The 20605-nt window shown below is 37.6% G+C and overlaps 1 protein-coding gene across 1 annotated transcript in view; it reads left to right on the top strand.

The window, feature by feature from the left end:
* nexmifb (neurite extension and migration factor b) overlaps positions 1-16980 on the top strand; it is a 52918-nt gene extending 35938 nt beyond the window's left edge. Inside the window, exons 2-3 of the mRNA XM_060885958.1 lie at positions 8098-8222; positions 11146-16980. Of these exons, the coding sequence (XP_060741941.1) occupies positions 8147-8222; positions 11146-15107 (4038 nt within the window). The 5' untranslated portion in view covers positions 8098-8146 and the 3' untranslated portion in view covers positions 15108-16980. The remainder of the gene's footprint in view (positions 1-8097; positions 8223-11145) is intronic.
* Positions 16981-20605: the final 3625 nt, after the last annotated feature.

Raw genomic sequence — 20605 nt, 5'->3', positions numbered from 1 at the left:
GCCTTCTGTCCGCAATTAGCATTTCCCAAAAGCCTGTGCACCCTGTAGACAATGTACATTATTTTTAATTTACCAGACAGATGCTATGAGAGAATATTTATTTCTTTAACACCAACAAATCAAATTGAACTCACGTCGATTAGCTTGCTGGGCTGCTGCAGTGTCTAGTTCGGCTGCCAGAATGATTTCTTTTTCAAAAGTGTGAGGACAAATAAAACGGCAACGCAAACGCTGAACCTATTCTTTTTAATTAAACTATCTTCATTTGTCATAGCATGAGCTTGCCAATAGTTTGTAATAAATATGTGGCATAGTGGATTTAAGTTAAATTTAAGAGCTAGTTTACAAATTTTCAAACCCTGAAGCTGTGATTCATAGTCCATACAAAGCTCTGCCAGATATCTTGATGATTAAAGTGAGTGACTGAGGAACAAAATATGTCAGGCGAAGGCTCACAGAGGCTGGACAGCAAACTTGGAAATAGTAAGACCTGGAAATAGTTTTCCAATCTTCAACACAATTATCCTGGCACAAAATCCTCTTGTGTGTGAAAATGGTAGTAGATCAACACTTACTCAAATACTCATTACACTTTACTACCACACAGTAGGCACATTGGACAGTTCACACAGGATTTCATTGAGTTTTTATGTGTTTGTTATGACCAAAACAATGTTTGTTTGCTTTTTGAAAAGTACTTGAGTTGGTAAAATTATAATATAGGATTCTTCATTAAAACTACTAGCAGTGAAGACACGTGTAATTACTTTCTATGATAGCTGTACTCATGTCCCAGACATGAATCAAATGAATGCGTGTCTTGTCACACTGTACTTGTGTTACAGGTCTCTGGCCTATTATAGAGTAGATATGAACATAATAATAATAAGCTTGATAATTTATCGATTTTGCATTTTTTTTATTCATTCATTTAATTTGTTTATAAATGCATATTTGAAATCTTGAAGGATAAACACACTTTATTATAGAAAAATGTTGTCTGCTTAATAGGACATTAGCCCCAAAACTGATAATGTAGCCCATAGGTTGTTTATTAAACAATTTCCTTATTCATCCGATTAATTCTGCCAATTAATCAAAATCAATATCAGGATCCTCAATAATTTTAGCAAGTAGTAAGCAGAGTAATACAAATAGTTACCAGAAAAGATGGCAGTCAACAATGATAATCATAACCGCATACGGACAAAACTTATTAAACCATAAGTAATGGGTTTTAGTGTCAACGTGTACTTTGTAAACGTGAATAAGACACACAGTTGGTGAATTATTATTAGTGGATTTTCAGCTCATTAACTCTTCAACTGAGTAACAGTCACATCCTCTGACTTGGATGCAGAGTCCTGGAAAGATGAATGACATGCCCAAGTTATTTAATAATGCATTTATTTTTTAAAGTTGTGTGTTATCAATTGTTAAACACAGCAGATGATATTTCAGCTTTAATACATTCTTTTTAAAGTTTTGTTTATATGAACTAAGGATTTGTTTATTTGATAAGGATGGAATATATAATTATACTTAAGGCTTTAATTAAATTTGAGCGGTTGGAGTTCTAAAATGAATAAACACCCAACTATAAATAGAGTTTACATAACCACCTGCAGGTAAGGCTGAGGTTCAGTTTTCTACCTGCTTCTGCTCTTAAACAAGCTTTAGAAAAGCCAGCTTTATTTCTTTTTTTGAGAAACCTCAGAAAATATAATTGCCACATGGACACTCAAAAGGAATGGTTCTGTAATAGAAACTAAAATTGTTCCATCACTTGGTTTAAAAGAACCTAAAAAATGTTTTTTTGATGATGATGATGATGATGATGATGATGATTGTTGTTATTGTTATATACAATCAAAAAAATACTGCAAATTCAAACATGGTATACATTTATTTCAAACAACAATGTATTATGAAAAATGGTAAATAGTATTGATAACAGCAAAACTCATCCCTCTTATTTAAGAATTAAATCATGTTTGAATTATTCCACACATTTATTAAAACTAATCATTGCTAAAAATATGTAAGTTATAAACACTTTTTACAACACATCTCAAGTCTTTTGAGTTGAGTATAATTTTGGTTGCATATCCCTTACTTGAAATTCATTTGTCAAATCAGCAACACACTGACATCACCAAACTGTTGCATTATTCTTCAGTGATGCTTTTCCAGGTTTGTACTTTTATTTGTTGTTTGTTTGGGGGAGTTTCTCCCTCCAGTCTCCTCTTCAGGAGGAGAAACGCTGCTCAATTTGATTGATTTGACCAAATTAGCAGTGTTTTTGGTTATGGCCTTGATGCAAGTTAAAGTTAGAAATTAGAAATTTTCGCTAAATTGCCAGGCAGAAAGATGTCTGAATTCATTCTTAAAACATTCTTGTGTAATGGTTGTGGTTGATTTTTCCTCTTTTCTCAGCTTCTCCCAAAGCCAGCTCTCTGGTCTTTGTGCTGGTTTTTCAACAACAAATGCAGATTCATAGGTGAAACCCATAACTTAAACCAAGACTGAACTATATAGCTATAGCCCTGAATGTTCAGTCTTGGTTTAAGTTTTAATCAGTCTAACCGGGCATGCCTGGACAACAACAACAATGATGGTTAAATGTTCCAATATTTTTGATCACTGGAAAAATTGTAGGGTTCACACAAAAGGTGAACAAGTGCTCTAGGTTGTTTAACAAATCGAAATGAAATGATAAGAAACCAGAAATTCTGATCTACTATCTCATATTCATTATATTAACACAAACCCAAATGCCTTGCTATTCAGGTATTTTTTGTGGGGACTGTATACACGTTGGCTTGCATAAGTATTCACCACACTTGAATTGTGATAATAATACGTTACTGATATCGTTCATTAATGAGTTATTTTAAAATGAGTCCTCATTACAGAGTACATTTTTTGTATGCTAATGAATTTATGTATATTGCTCTATTTTGCCCTCTAGTGGAGCAACAGAATTTTATTTTCTTTTTTTCAAAGTGTGGTCCAAAAATTTGAATTTAGAAGCTTCATGATCCCAGCCAGTGGGTTTTATGTTTGACATCCCTTCATAACATAGACTTTGTGACAAAAAGTATGTGAACACCTGACCATCACACACCTATGGTGGTCTTCCCCATACTATTGGTAAAAAAGGCAACACAGAGTTATAAACAATGTCTTTGTATGCTGCAGTCTTACAGTTTTTCTTCACTCAAACTAAGAGGCCCAAATCTGTTCCAGCATGACCGTTCACAAAGTAAGGTCCATGACAACATAAATTTAGTATAGAGAAGCTTCAGTGTTATGCACAGAGCCCTGACATCAACCCCAATGAAGACCATTGTGATCAGCTGGGACTCTGAATACACCAAAGGCCTGCGCATCTATGATCAGTACCTGATCTCAGTAATGCTGTTGTGGCTGAATGGACAAATCAGCCATGCTTCAGAATTAGTGGAAAGCCTTCCCAGAACTTCCCATGTTATTATAACAGCAAATGAATTCAAATTGGCATGTGATGTTCCACAAGCAAATATGGGTCTGATGGCAAAATGTTCACATTCATATGACCAGATAGTGTAATTTAAGATCAATCATTTTATATCTTTGTCTAGACTTTGCCTTAAGGGGTTAAGCTGTTATTTTTTAAGTTTTCTTTTGTTTAAATAAGTTTAAAATGAATTAAATATGAAATGGAAATTCATTAATATTTCAGCTATAAGAGGTAATGATAATATTTGCTGAGCTCATGACATGTTTGGCTTGCATTTTTCTTGGTGGCATCTTGCTGTAGTTTGATGACCCTTAATTCCTTCAAACCTAAAAATATACAAGTGCTCATTAGGCACACTGCATTTCATCAGTTTTAAAGATTGATTGATTTATTGATTTATTTATTTATTTATTTAAAGGTACTTACCTAATGTTACAAAATAAAAGGCCTCTAATTACTCCACGCTTTTGTTCCTTCTACATAATACTCAGTTTAGTTAAAATTAGTTACTAATGTAAGAAGTAATTTGTAGTGGTATTCTGCATTGTTTGAAAAAAATTCTGACATTACATGTTGTAGAGTTTCTGGCTACATAAGTAGTGATCTGTAATGAGCCAGAAGAGGCTGAACAAAGCCGCGTATTTTTGTATTATTCTGTTTCTATACTTCTGTAACGCTGCTTTGAGACTATATGAATTGTTAAAAAATAAATTGAATTGAAAAATATCTATATGGGGACAAGTGGACAGCCAGCCACTAATAGAGACAACAGCAGTTTCAGGACACCAGTGGAAATAGAAATTCTAATAAAAAGACAAGCTTTATTTGCCCTGATACATAGTCTTGGAGCTTCAGTGTGTGTTTCCTAGATTTCTTTGTCTGGAGAGGATCAGACCCTGGAGACGGCCCAGCAGCCAGTAGACCATGAGTTTTAGGACAGCAGCCAGTTAGACTCTTTGGGAGCTCTTTGAAATAGTAGGTGAATGAATCAGACATTATAGCTGGCCAAAATGACCAGAGCTGAGACACAGAAGCAGACAGGGAAGTAGACTGACATGACATTTTACCAGCTTGCTCTTTAGCTTTGGACCAATGAATAGATCCAGATGTGGCAAGGAAGAAAAAGTTGAAAATGTTCATCTCACTAAATTTGACCTTAGAAGACTTATAGTTTGTCTCCTGAGTTAGGGTTCCTGCCCAGTTCCCAGAACCCATTTTGAAAAGCTTCCCATAGCAGCTTTTGAATTAAAGAGGCCAGCGGGGCTGTTGGAAGTATGAGCAGTGAATGTAGGGAAGGTCACTCTAATCAAGGTGACACTGTAATGCTTATAAAGATTAACAATTTGATGCATCCATGCCATGGCCTTCTCTAATTAGGTAAACCTGAGGAATGTTTATAGGGTTTATTTTTTTTTTTAAAGAAAAAAAGGAATTTAATCAAGGGAAAAATTGAAGTCAGGAACAAGTAGACAAATGTATAAACCAGTAACTGCATGGCAAGACTGGAAAGAACAAAAATGCTTAAAAATATCTCTGGAATTTCTGGAAGTACATCTTTATATACATGTAAACATGTTTGTTTTACTGTCTTTGTGAGGAAATTTGTCTCTCTTTTTTAAGTGACCCCACGGTTTTTGTCATATATTTCTAGGTTTTCTGTGAAGATTAAATCCAACCAATATTTGAATATATTGCATTCTTTAGAACTGAGGAAGTAAGATTTATCACAAGTTCCCACAACAAGCGTTCACTTGTTTAATTATGGCAATTAAACCTCACTGCAGTGTTAAGTCAGGTATAAAAGATTTTCTGCTCACTAAAGCACATACAGAGCTTTTCTGCTTATAATCACTGTATCAGAGAATGATGGCTTGAAGAATCGGAATGATAAGCATGTGCATGTAGAGATTTTTCCTACATCTTTTATGCAGATTTAATGTGTAGTGTAACCTGTCAGTGAGGTATGTTTCCTATAGCCTTTCTTGATAATCTTTTCCTCCTGTCCTTTTTCTCATTCTGCATCTCTGCTGGTGCTATTGTAGATGTGTGTATGAATCATGACAGGGACACTCAAACACTATTCGTCACACGAGGGAAGCTATGAATGAACAAGAAGCCGGGATGGTAATTACGGATGTGGAAGTGAAGGGCTGAGCGGGTTTCATGCGCCTGGTTGTCTAAATGGCAGGCTTTGTGGATAATGAGTTCAGGGCCCACTTGAATGAATCACACTGCTGTCCAGGCCTGTTAGCTTTGCGTTTAAGGCACGCTTTCCTGCAATATCACACGATCAGCCATCATCCCTTTAATTCACCCTGTTCATGCTTCTTGTTCTGTTAAATATCAGGGTTATTTTATATGCCATTGAACATTTCTGGATGATGCTGGTCAAACGTCTACAAACAGTATTTGTCATTTAGTCATTACATGTCAGTCTGAGGATGTTGAGTATTAAAAATAAGAATTTGTGGACAGTGTGCACTGCATCAGCTAAGTATGTAAATGTATTTAGTGTATATTTCAGACAATATGGCGTTTAATATGTATCTTGATGTGTGGGGGAAAGCAGCCTGAGCACATAGCGCAGTGTCAGAGAACATTGTCATTAAAAATGAGTGCTGTACTGTAATATGCACCTTGACTCCTGAGTAAAGGAAGCATGCATGTCTCAGTGCTCACTTAACTGAAGTGCTCTCACACCTGACAGTTTCCCTGCACTCTCATTTCAGCGCTCCATGCTCAAAAATACTTGTTGTGCATGCAATTCATGGCACCTTGCACTCAATTGTGAAGACCATGTTCGCTGATACTGCTCTGTGCAGTCCTCAGTCCTCCTGCAGCCATCCTCATGCTCTAAGCTAAACACCATAAGATGTTTTATCGCATTATTTATATTGTAATACTTCTTCTGACATTTTCAATAGCAATCTCAGAGAAAGTATTTTTGTGGCCTGCTTTGGGTTTGTATGTATATTTTTGAAATTCATATGTTCTGTCTGCTTATTAGCACACACTAGCCTACTGTCACATATGGTCTCAGATCTTCGTATTAATGCAAATATAATGTCTCAGAACAGTCAAAAAAAAGCAAAAAAATAACCAAAACAAAAAAATCTGTATGGTGGTCCTGCACTCATTTTTTATACTTGGCACAAAAATATATCTTGATGTGCCAAAAAAACCCCAAAAAGCCCCATCTCTGTGATTCCTGTTGTCATCAGCAGCACAGTACTCGCTCTTGTTGTGAAGTCAAGAACTCAGCTTTGTTTCTGTGCTGTCTCTTTTAGTGATTATCCTTAGTGTATACTTCCTCCCTAGAAGCAATACAAATGTAAAAAACAGCATAATTGAATTTCTGCCCAAAGACGAGGCTTACCACACACAACATGGTAATTACTCACTGACCCACTGCGACTCTATGTGCAAAGGAATTGCCCACTTGTGCCCACACTGTGTCTCATCTATTGTTCTACCTGGAGACTGAAATGACGTCCCACAATTGACTTTTCCTGTATTCAAATCTTGACGCATAGAAAAGCATCTATTTAATGTTATTAATGTTAATTAACGTTAAGGTTTATTATCAAACTGTATAACTGTAGACTCTGAAGATCATTGCAAAGCATTGTAAAAAAGGTTTGGCATTTATAACTGCTCTGAAATTCATGTCTAATAAATTAGTAGCAAATTGGACATTTTAAAGGTTGCTACAGGAAGGGCAAGGCACTGGTTTTATAACTAATTCATTCAAATGAGTTTTTCTTAATTGGCTATCCTAGTTAAGTAAAGGTTAAAGAAACACGGCATTAAAAAAGTTGAGTGACAGGCCAGCTCAACACAAAGCCAATTATGGAAGGATTTCCTGTGCTTGGGTGCCATGGGCACATTGTTGGATGTTGGTTTATTCTTCAGCTGAATGCAAAAAGCCAGAGGGATGCTATTTCATGCAATCAACATCCCTCAACTGACATTTAATACATTGTGTGCATGACTGCACAACTGCAGAGGGCCTCTCTTGCTATCCACCGCTTTAGGCAGCCTTCACTGACAGCACACACAATGCACAGTGCAAACTGTATTATTTCAGCCCTGTGGCTGACTTCTCTGCTCATAAACCTCTGCTCACGTACATTTTTTCTATAAGCACAATCTCTTCATCTCCATTTTTTATAAACATCCTATTGCTACAGCTGACCTGACTTTTTATATGTAGTAGCTAGACTTCAGTCCTCCAGTTCATGATAATTTGACACATTAGGAGGTGAAGGTTCCCAGCTGCTTTATTTATAATAAATTGAAATCTATATTTAAATGCCAACGCTCCTAGGGTTAACAGCTATGATATCCAGTTGAAATTGATTGGAACATGTTTTAGTGTGTTACCTTGGTGATGGTAGATACATATTTACAAAACTTAAGTTAATTCTGCGAGTGACTCAGGCATGTTACAGTAAAAAACTGAGTTAAACAAATTAATTAAATAATAAACTCTTTTTACTCTCTAACAATAGCTTATTTAAATAGTTGCCAGAGTAGCCAAAGGACATGTTCACTAAGAAAATGATATGTCAAGTTCTGTTTGCTTCTCTATATAGGTGGGACAGTGGAGATGATGCACAAGCGGAGTGACGCCCTATCTCATTGATGGATGTCCTAAAGGAGACCGGTCTCCTCGTGCCAGCTTTGAATTCAGTGCAGACTAATGCATTGGACCAAACTGGTAAGACAAAAAAAAAATACTCTGATTAGAAACATCTGATATGTGGCACTTAATACGTAATTTTTCTTCTGACCCAATTAGCGTTTAGCTCTGTGCCATCTATGAGCCCAAAGGCAAAGTCTTATGTCTTTTCAGGATGATTGTGGCTATTGTTCTTTTGTTAAATGAAGAACAAAAAATAAATATGCTTTGAGGCAGTGCAGCTCCCATGACATTCCACTTTCTCCTGCCTAGATTTATCTTATTGTGACATTAGTCTCTAGTCTTAGCTCACTGGCTCTCTTGTACACCTGGCATACAGTGATATGCTCCAGTGCAGGTAGCGTCTCTATGCCAGGACTATAAGCCTGTCAGGCTTTAGTTTATCATGTGCAGCCCCTTACTTGATTCCAGATGAGGGATTTGGAGCTAAGAGCTGAGCCAACCCCACAGTCATAGTCGCAAAGATAAGTACTGGAACTGCAAGTCCTCACACTGACCAAGTGAAAAACGGCATCACTGAACTCTGGATCCAAGACTTTTTTCAGAGGATCGGCGATGAATCATACGCCAATAAGTCGGCACTCATTTACTAAAATCTGGTGTGGATAAATTGATCTTTCGCCACCATTCACAAATGCCAGATGCCATTAAGGACCAGACTGGCAGCTGCTTTAACAAATGCTGCTAGTTGCTTACTCACACGTCCTCTACACGCCTGGAATTTAAGTGCTTTGGTGTTGTGTAGTGCAGGATGAGAGAACGAGGGAGATACTGGAAATATCAAAACAGAAAACAGTGTTAGTTCACTGCAGATTTCACTTCACGTCTGTTGTGCAAAGTTATTGGGAAATTGCCAACATGATTTTAATTTGTACCAGCTGTAGACATCCTGCTGACATCTCAGAATGTATTCACATTTGTAAATATTTCAACATAAGAAGATGGGGTAAGGTTTGTGAATACCCGAGTTATAAGGCTTTCAGTGCCTGTTGTTTCGTGTCGACATGCTTAATTTTTGTCCAAACTCAAATCATTGAAAGAGAAACTTGCTTCACTAAATACAAGCATATAAGCAAGGACCTTCATCCTGCCAATTGAAAACAGGCAGGCATGTGGTCATTTATTCACAGAGCTATCTGGCAGAAACCAAACCTGGCCTGGTGATTGGAGCCTGACTACAAATTGCAAATGTCTGGGGATGCCACCACCAGCCTGGATCCAGACCATTTTAATAAACCAGCAATATTTATTTCTGTGCATGTGTGGCATTAGATAGGGTATTTAATTAAATCCTAACAGTGAAATAAGGTTTAAATTGTTCACCTTACTGTGTGTCTAGCATAAACTGTGTTGGCAATGTAAAGCTCAGGACATTGTAACCTATTGCCAAAATTCAGGGTAACACCATATGCTGCTTTATGTCTGACTAGAGACTGTAAAAAAATTACACAGTTGTAGAACATGCACTGATATTCATAGAAAAAAAATAACAACTGTTTCAAAAACCTATTTAGTTTTTTTTTTTTTTTTTTACATGTAAACTCTTAAATGTTTCAGCTATTTGAGAGCAAGCAAAAATATGTGATGCTAGTTCCCTCTCACCCTCCAGTGTCAGAACCAATTAGTGAGCTTCTGTCAACTCCCTGTGATACTCTGCTCCACAGCTTGGCAGAAAGAGGAGCAGTCGGCTGTTGGAACAGCTGAGGATTCTGGACGAACATGCAAAGTCGAGTCCAATACATAACAACTAAAACTGTTACATTAGATGAATTGTCATGAACATGGAATACATTCCATTGTGTAAAAGAATAAAATGGAGTACAGTTCGTGGTCTTGAAAGAGGAAAAAATATTTTTATGGTTTTAACACATTGTTCATGAAAAAAAGGGTGGATGTTTTATATCTGCCAGCTTTCTAAGCTCAGGATTTGGCTGTAGATCCTGTTGAAAATAAGGCCATTATCTATGAGCAGTGCTCAGAGATGTACAAGTCAATTCAAGTCAAAAGTCAAGAAGCTTTTATTGTCATTTCAATCATATATAGCTGGCGCAGTACACAGTGAAATGAGACAATGTTTCTCCAGGACCATGGTGCTACATAAAACAAAGACAGAGACACATAGAACAACACAGAGCTAAGGATTTAAGTAGGGTTAGTCCTAGCAAGCTCATCCGAGCAACCTGGTGCAAACAGTGCAAGACAAAACGATACAAAACACTACAAAAGAATACACAAAAGGCAGTTACATAAACATACATAAATTACATTTGCATTCCAAAATGAACAGGGCAAAAGTGAAAATGTCAAGGAAAATCAACATGAGTCAACATAAGGAAGAAAACATGACAGGAACCTGATACTGGATAGTGGGATTATAAATTGTTACTTCTTCACAACTGTATAGTATCAACACAAAAAACCAATACAAAGTGTGTTTAAAGGAATTAAGCATGTTTTTATACGGATCCCCTGATAAGCATATTTGTCTATGTGTGGTCATTGATTGTTGGATGAGTGTTTTGCTTGCTCTCATGCAACCATCTGTTTTCAGATGGACCAAAAGTTGTTTATCCCAACATTCATTCTAAAGGTGTCTTTGTGTTCATTGTCATGCTAGAACATGTTTTGGCCCTTTAGTTTAACTTAAGATAAATCTTAGTGCTATAGCAAACAAATACTCTCTAGACAATTGTGTGTTTCCAAATGACAACAGTTGAGGCAGGCCCATATATAGGCATGTTTGTCAGGTGTCCATATTGGCCATACTGTATACTTTTGGCCATATTGTGTACATGGAAATATGTCCTTATATTGATTCAGTGATGGACTTTTTTGATTATGTTTTCTTTGAGAAATAAAACTGATCAAATAATGTTGTTGTTTCTTTGTCATATCTTTATAATGTGGTGCTGATATTCTGTTTTTTTCTTTCCTTGTGTAGGATCATGTGAGCTGAGAGGTAATCTAAAGCTGTATGCTGCTGCAGATAACACCTTTCCCCTATCCTCCTCAGTTGCTGTATTGAGTGCCCAGAGAGGTGGTTCAGATGGCCACAGAGTAGCACTGGCCTTAAGAGAGTACTGCCTCACAAGCCCGCCCTCGCCACAGACTCAAACTGAGGCTCCTGACCAGTCCACTGATGAATCCAGCAGCTGTGCCATATCCCTCACAGCTTGCGTTACCAAGGATGTAAATCCCTGGTCCCTGTCAGAGGAAAGTAATAAACCACCCCTTACCATTATGGAGCCAATGGGCATATCTGGGATGACAGAGGACTGCCTAATCCAGCAAAGCCGCCCTTGCCTGGGCTGTATCATTGAGACCAAGGATGTACTGGATAATGAGCCCATTATCAACCTGAAAATGACGGACATGAACCGCGAGTATGATGCTTGCTCCATCGCCAACATGCAGTGTATGGGCCTCAGTGAAACAGGCAGTTGCTCAGAGCAGCTTCTGGATGACCAGCTTTTGAGCTTTCCCATGCCCAAATCCCAGTTGGGTGAGAAAAAGAATTTAGATAAAACAGAAAATGACCCAGACCAGACATCCAGAAATATGTATGAAGGACTTCTGCTGGACAAATGCAATGGAGAGGATGGTCTGCTCCCCACTTCAAATCAGGACTGGGGTTACATTGAGTCTTTTATCAGTGAGAGCAAAATGGAATTACTGGACCTATGTTCAAGAAACGAGCTCTCAGTAAATCTTTTCTCAGAGGAGGATGTGGATAACTATATGTTTGACGACGATGATGATTCTGCCTTGAGCAGTGACATGTGCTCATTGAAAATCCGCTATGAGTCTTTCCAGGACAACATGAGGGAAAAGACAAATGTCCTGCAGGAGGAAACACAGTTTAACTTCTTTCCCAGTGTTCTGGTAAACTCTACAAAAAGTGCTGATAGTGTGGTAAAGAAGAGTGCAGACGACTTCTTACCTAAACCTGAAGACCTTGCACTAGAGAATGAACATAAAGAAAATGACAGTGAAAGCTCCTTAGAGAGGGCATCTGATTACAGTCCAAAAATGAACTACTTTATTGATTCTAGCAACTCAACTGAAGACTCAGAAGACTATAGCGATGACAGCTCTAGCACTGGGTCCTCCATTGACACTTTTCTTGAGAGCAAAGAGAGAAATATATATTCACAAAAGAATGTTTGCTCTTCCAATCCACTAAACTACGGATTAAGAGCAAAAAGAAAAGTCAGGTACAGTGATGACTACCTTTATGATGTTGATTCCATTGAAAGTGAAAAAAACAATGAAAAGCGTGAACAGACGCCTTCTGGTCCAAGACAGGAAGAGGATGATGACTGGTGCCCTAAAAAGAGAAGAAAATCTTCTCGCAAAGAGCCACCTGTGATAATTAAATACATAATTGTCAACAGGTTCAAAGGGGAAAAATGCATGTGTGTAAAGCTCGGCAAAACTGATCCAACAGTCACGACTATAAGTTTAAATGAGAACGCAATTAATAAATATGAAAAACTGGCTCCTCTGAAGGATTTTTGGCAGAAGAAACAGAGGGAGCATGAAGAACAGCCATTTAGTTCTAGACCTCCTAAAAGGAAACACAAACTAGCAAACAGACTTAGGTTTCAGAGAATTCGAGCTGTGCTGCAATCACCCCACAAGCACTCTGATGTGAGGCAGGAATCTGGGTCTAAAGAAGAGACAGCTTCCACAGCAAGGCCATTAACAATATCAAACCCCACTTGTTCAAATACATTGGACCAAAACAACATCATACCCACTGTTACCCCAAAGAGCAGATCACAAGAGAGGGAGGAGAGGAGAATAGGGAATAAAATGGTCAGAATCCGGAAATTCAAAAGTGAAGCAAGACTCAGAAGTGAGAAACTGAAAAAAATTGAAGAGAACAATAAAAGCAAGACAAACAACACTGAAACATGTGCTGTGACAGAAAATAAGGACACTCTAGGAGGTGGGAACCAAACAGAGATCAACTCATCTGCACACAGTCCTCAGAGCCATACAGCTGAGACCACTGAAAAAGTAGTTTTCATGTCTAACACCTGCTCATATAACAAAGCTACGTCATCTGATGATGTGGCTACAGGAATGTCTGTTATTCCTGGAGGCTATCTGCAGACATTGTTGGAAGCCTCTGACTCCTTGGGTGGCTCTGGTGGCTCTTTTTTCTCTCAGCAGAACAACAATACCAGGCAACAATCTCTGGGTATCTCATTGGAAGAGCAGCAGTTTGCTTCTCTTCAGCTTGCCCAAAGCTGTGTACTCTCCCCACCTTCTGAATCAGAACTCCAACAGTCTCCTCAGAACTGCCCCAGTCTCACCCAAATGTGGCACACCCAGCTTGATCCAAATCAGCATTTCACTACGGATATCCCTGAGGCAGCGGTTTTGACAGAGGCTCCCAACAACTTCCCTACTACGATGCCAATCTCAGAGAACCTGGCAGTTCCAGGGTACAGTCAGTTGGGGATGGATACCAACAGAATGCTGTATGAAAAAAATTACATGCCTGAGCAAACACTACCACCTGAATCAGATTTCCAAGTATGTCAAGTTCCCAGTGTGGAAGGCCAGCTACAGTTTCAAAGAGGGACACTGCACAGTGACAATGGAAGGCTCATAAGTTTTGACTCAGTTGGCTCATTGTCAGCTACTTCCAGCAATTACAGCTCTATAAGTCTCAAATCTTGTGAGAAAGATGGCGAGAATGATGTGAACGAGAACTTTCTGGCCCACTGCAGTCCCAAACTGGTGATTCAGCAGAGCATTGATGCAATCACACCACTGAGGGAGTCAACAGACTTGCTGGATATCTCCAATTTCACTCCAGATAAATTCAGACATGCATCACTGTCAGAGCTCTCACCTCCTGAGACACCCAACTTGTCCCCGCAGGTCACATGGCGGGAGTTGAAGATATTGGGGAATCCTAAGGTTCTACAGAATGGGTCTGAGCTGACATTGGAGGGTGCTCAAGAGGTAAAATGGAATTGCAGTATGATAGAACACCAAGAGCACATGGGTGGATTTGCAGTAGATAGCCACCAGTATCAGGTCAACAGTTCTAATAATGACAACCATATAAGCTTGGAAAAAAAGTCAGTAAATGACTTTGATGAGCAAGGTGCTGACCTGATCAGCGGGAAAAAAGGCTCAAAGAGGAAAAGCAGCAACAAGCAAACTTCAGGACAAAGTGCTAAAAAAAGCAAAGCATCCAAACCAAAAGCTGCAAAGAGCGAGAAGGTCAAGACCCCACGACAGAATTCAAGAGCCTCCAAAAAGCTTAAAGCCTTATTGGATGAAAAAGCTAAAGGACAGCTCGGGGACTCAAAGTGTATGACACACCAGCTGACAGAAAGCAGCTCTGAGGACTGGACAGGAATTGGTTTGTCAGAGACCAACAGTTACACAGATGACCAGCGAGAGTTTGAAGAGCCATCCAACATCCTTTCTAACATAGTATCAGGGATGGCCGAAGTGCAGCGTTTCATGATGACCTCTATTGAGCCAATATGGGGCCCTGCAACAGACATCTGCTTACCCTCAGAGGCAAATAGTCTAAAGTTAAAGACTCTCAAAATCCTGGCAGGTACCTCATCTGAGCCCAAGAAAAAAGGTACTGTGTCTGCTGAAGGTACAAAAGGCAAGAAAGGAGGGGGAAAATGTGGCAAAAATCAAGCCAAGTTCAATGCCTCTCATCCCCTTTTCCCCCAATTGGCTCTGGGCTGTAACATCTTTGATAAGTCTAACCTTGGGGTACCAGGCATAAATGGACCTGCACACAAAAAAATGTACCGCCACAAAACCAGCGCAAAATTCCCTCGCATCGAAAACCTAAAAGGCAAGCGAGCTGACCCAAATAAGGACATAGCATTGATGACCTCATTTGAAAAACTGAGGTAATATTTTGTAACTAGCTGCTGATGCACGTTCCTCACTTTCCCCCACTTCCTGCTCAGCCCTTAATCCCTGGCATACACGCACAGACTCAAAGCCAGAGATGCATGGAAATTATCCTTGACCCAACCTCCTTATTTTGGCCCTCTGAAGAAGATATAGATATCTTGCATGAGAAACTACATGTACTTACAAACTACCTATTGAGTGATTGTGCAAGGCTTGACTGAGATTTTAACCTACCATGGCTGCATTTTCTTCATGCTTTTGCAATTTTTCCTTGTAGTTGTTTTGGTTCTTTTTGTCTGAAGATACAAAAAAAAAACCCTTCATAAATGCAATGTGTCTTCTTGGGAGCCATTTTGAAAAGTTAAATTTGCTACCCTAAACGTGTTATTATACTTCTTTGTTTGAAACGTAGCTATTTGGATAAAAATGCTGTTGTGTACAGTAGAGTAAGCTCCCCAATTAGGTTTTGTATGCAAATCAGGATAACCTCGTCTTGCGTTCTCCCCCATACTGCCTGACTTTTTCAATTCAAAATGCTCATCCTGCTCTCTTGGATAAGCAACATCCTTTGTAGGCCCTAAAACATCAATAGCACATATTGGGACCATTTTGTATCAAAGACATATCAGATTTACATTTTGTCCTATTTTTTTGTACTGATGGCATGGAATTATAATTTTCATTTTTATGCTTTTACTATGCTTTTACAGGAGTATTACTGGAACTTATCTTAGAGGGACATTTTTAAGCCATGGAAACTCACTTTTTCGGTGTCCCTGTACAGAAATGCACTATTTAATGACAACACAAATTCTAAAGATCAATGTGCCAAATGTAAACTCTGTGCAAATTTATTTAATATAAATACTGGCTGTTGAATTTACTACTCATAAGAATTTTGGTCGTACCCTTTCAAGACTGTGAGAGTTAACATTCCAGATTTTTCCTAGATTGTGAAGAGCACCTGCAGCTGACAGTGGTACATAGCCACTCACATAACCAAAACAACAAGACCGAACTGTCTTCTTTCCACTGACTTGCCAAAATCAATTTACCTCAGCATTATGTGTCTTTGAAAATAAAGACAAACAAGGAATGATGAAAAGCACATCAGAAGATATGGACACTGTCCCTTCTGAGTAATGAAGGACACCATACTGACATTTAAGGGTGAGCACGGTAATGACTATGTGATTCTTTTTACTCAAATTCATGGGAATGCCTGTTTCAGGTTATTTTAAATGAGTGCTGAAATTAAAAGGAATACTTTTGGAGAAATTCACATAATTCACATAAGTGTGAAGGTTAAGTAAAGATGAAAATGTACAAAAATCTCAAATGCAACAGTATGATTAAAATGTTTGGTATTCATATTCTACTTCAGGAACTACATGGACAAAAAGAAACACATAATGGAAGCTTATGACCACTAATTTATGAAGGTCCAAATTTGTCCATATTGTACTAATACTTGAAATAATTTCCTACATAAATAAGAATGTATGTAAGAAATTATTTCAAGTATCAATACAATAATCATTATTGTGTGATTACTGTGTATCAAGACAATAATCTGCTCAGTTAGACAGAGAGATACACTTTTAAGAAATTTCTTGAAAATTATTAAGCTAAATGGTAGCACAATGGGTGGCACTGCTGTCTTTCAGCCCCAAGGTCCTGGGTTTTCTTCTGAGCCCGCGTCATTGTCTATATGGAGTTTTGTTTAGGTATATCGTTTTCTTTCTATCCCTTCAAAAAACGTGCAGGTAGGCAGATTGGTGACACCAAATTGCTACAGGGTGTGAATGTGCATGCATGACACCCTCTGTCTTGTTATTTTTTAAAAGTTTTGGGGATTTACACATTATGAATGTTTTACACAGCAAACAGTTTTGTAGTCAGTTAACAAACACACACACACACCCACACACACATACACATACACACACACACATATATATATATATATATATATATATATATATATATATATATATATATATATATATATATATATATATATTAGCCGACAGTATCAGTCAAGGTGTCTGAGAACTTTATTTTGCCTTTATTGGTTGAAAATAATTGGTTATCACAAACTTCTACTGCTTATTAGCAACATTAGCAAAACAACATTAACATTATTCCACAGCAAACAAAGACCAGTTGCATCTGAAGTATGTAAGGCATTTAAGGTCCACAAATTTGAAATGTACTGTATGTGAATTCAATTTTCCTTACTTTGCATATCACATGTCTAACAGTGGTACAGAAATAATGATGGTATCTTGCAATTACGTGCTCATTATCATCCATAAATTATTTTCATATACCCATATGCAGAACTAGTTCCTGCTTGCATTTTGAACATCTGAATGGAAATATTTGTGCACTAGGTGTTGGTATAAATAGGCCAATAGGGCTTGGTCTGGAATTTGAACTATGAATGTTTCACTCATAAATGATTAATGTTCAAATATCTTGTGTATTGGCCAACTAAGCCAAGAACCAGGACCTGTTGCTACATATATACAAATATATTCACTAATATCATGTTGGGGAGAGTACAAAAATTAAACCTTGACCTTGAATTATCCTTTTACACCCACCAGGCCAATTAGGGAAACCTGTACACATGCTTATTCATGCAATTATCCAATCACCCAATCAGGTTGGAGCATAATGGAGTGCAATGCATAAGCAGGTTAACAGCTTTAGTTAATGTTGACATATTTGCAAATTCTTTAGTTTTTCAAATGTTTAGTCTGTCTGGCCCCAAAAAGCCAAGGTTAAAGTCAATCATATATTTGATGTGAATATTAACTGCAACTCTTGACCAGTATCATGATTTTACAACTTCCACTGCTGCCACATGATTGGATAATTGCATGGATACAGTTGTTTATATTAAAATGGGTGGTGAGTATATGTGCATGACACTGTATTTACCACATTTGATTTATAAAAGTAATATTCTAGAAAATATTTGGAGGGACAAGGGATATGGAAAATGCCTTAATGCCTAAAAAGTATGCTCATTCATTACTGCAACATTTCAACATAACATTTTTTGCTCAGTTTTGCCCTGTGTCCTTTTGCCTCTCTACATTCTGTCTAGCATGCCATAATTAAGGACCAGGACATGCTGGTGATGGAAAAAACTGCACATGGGCTGTCATGCCCTCTTGCCTGCCTTCTTTCATTTCTGCCTATTTTCAATTGAATGTATTTCTTTGAGATTTGTACAGTGTACCACTGTTGAGCTGCCTCTTCTTACTGGTGCTAAGAAAGCAAATGTTCCTCCCTGATATGACTATATCTAAATATATACAGTTATAAACAAGAGAAAATTCTAATCCTCTCTTTATGAATGTATAATATATGGTTATGTTTGATGTATCCACACCATAATTATTTGACGTTAATTGGATTACTTTTTTGACTGAAAAGATTATTGAGCTTTATAAATATTGTCTAGAGTTGATTCTAGAGGGATTCTTAACAAACTCTTGACATAAAAAATACTGTATATTTTTCTCCGTGCCAATTTGTAACATATTTTGTAAGTGTATATTTTTCTTAGAAAGTGCTGTGAAGTATTAGTATGTGTGAGTAACCTTTTTTGTGCCTATGCAGGCAGTGGAAAGGATGGATAATAAAAAGGTTTCTGGTTTTAAAAACCAAAATATCAAGTAACCTAAAAAAAAAACATTATCGACATTTTTGTTGGGAGTTTTGTACGACGAAATTGACCTTGTTGTGGGAGTATTGTGTTATTGTGGAAAAACACAAATACATAATTGAAGAAAAATGAAGACAAAAATCTAATTTGTGAACTATTTGCTGTTTTTTAGATTTTTTCATGTAAATTATTCTAGTATTTTTTGGTTTATGTTGTAACTGTTGCAAAAGTTTTAAATATTTGTGAACCCGCCTGTATGGTGACAATGTAATATTGGTAACTTGCTGAGTTTTTGTAATAATGTTTATGGAGTAAATATACAAATTAAAATGAGATTTTGAATGCTGCTTTTGGAAATTGTCAACATTTGTCATGTCACTATTTTTTTTAGCTGCCCAACTCTTTTTAGTTGCTTGACTTGAAGATTTGAACCATGGCAGTTCTCATGCTGTTCTTAATCACAGGCCTAATGAACATTTGTTACGTGGGTGCACTGTATGCCTTTTTTTTTCATTTTCCTTGTCTGCAGCATTTAGAATTAAATAGGCCATTCTTGTTCTCCAGAACACTTCCACTCTGCTCATTTAACACAAATTTGTAACTTCTCAGGTCAACATCTGTCTAAACTGAAAAGTTGAAAACAGCTTTTGTATTTAAAATCATTGTGTAGGCTTGTGCCTATTCTTATTATAAATTACTTCTATTTCTACCAGCCATCCAATGACTTTATTTTACTCCATTTCTTGATTAGCAAAACACATAGACCTAGATAATTAAATATGAATGTGTTTCTGTTATTTCTATGAGTCATTATATACTGGGGTTTTTTTCTGCTTCTGCAATTCTGCATACAGTAAATCAGATTATGAATCTAGCACAATGCAGACTTACATGCTTAAAACTTTTTGACTGGACATCCTCTCATGACCCAGACGTTTGTATCAGCTACATAAAATAAGCAGCCCCAAATATACCCAGTGCCTTGCATAAATATTCACCCATGTGATCTTTTCAACATTTTGTTGTGTCAAAGCTTGGAAGTCAAAAAGACTTTACTGGGATTTTGCCATTTGACGTAAATAATATTTCTAACATTTAAAGGTGCAATATATTACAGGTTAGTAAAACAAAAAAGCAAAACAATAGTTTGCTGCACATTTGAGCCCTCATATTTGGCTCAAGCTCTGTCAGATTGGTTGGAGATCACTGGTGATTCATACTACAAATTTTCTATCAGATTGAGGCCATTGTAAGACATTGTAGTTTGGAACCACTCCAATGTAATTGCAAAAGGTGAACCTCCTCCCCAGGCTCAAGTCTCTTGCAGCCTTGAACAGTTTTTTTTTTTCAAGGATTGTGCTCTGTTTGTCTCCATCCATCTTATCTTCAACTCTGACTAGTTTGCCAGTCAGTGCGGATGAAAAGTTCCCCATGATGCTACCAGCAACATGGTTCAGTTTTGGCCTTAACGGATCTGTAAAGCTCAGCGTATAGGCTATGGATGTATGCATCTATGGATGAACAGCTTCAGGGTTACCCATGCCCACTTGGTTGCTTTTTATTCTGACATTTGTTGGGGGTGCAGAAAATATGCAAGTTCAAAACTACATCTTATACACTAACTCTAAAAGCATGTTAGAATGACACAAAAATGAGAGAATGTCCAACCAAAATCATTCCTCTTTAGATTTATCTAGGGCCTGAACAATAACAATATTTTGTCACATACTGATTTTAAGGAGAGAAGTGAAACTATCAACAAGAGCAGATCTATAGCTCACTGTCTGGACTCTCCAGGTGGTGCTGGTGTAGA

The sequence above is a fragment of the Tachysurus vachellii genome, chromosome 13 (assembly GCF_030014155.1).
Source record: "Tachysurus vachellii isolate PV-2020 chromosome 13, HZAU_Pvac_v1, whole genome shotgun sequence".
Lineage (NCBI taxonomy): Eukaryota > Metazoa > Chordata > Actinopteri > Siluriformes > Bagridae > Tachysurus > Tachysurus vachellii.
This window is presented reverse-complemented; position numbering and strand designations above follow the sequence as displayed.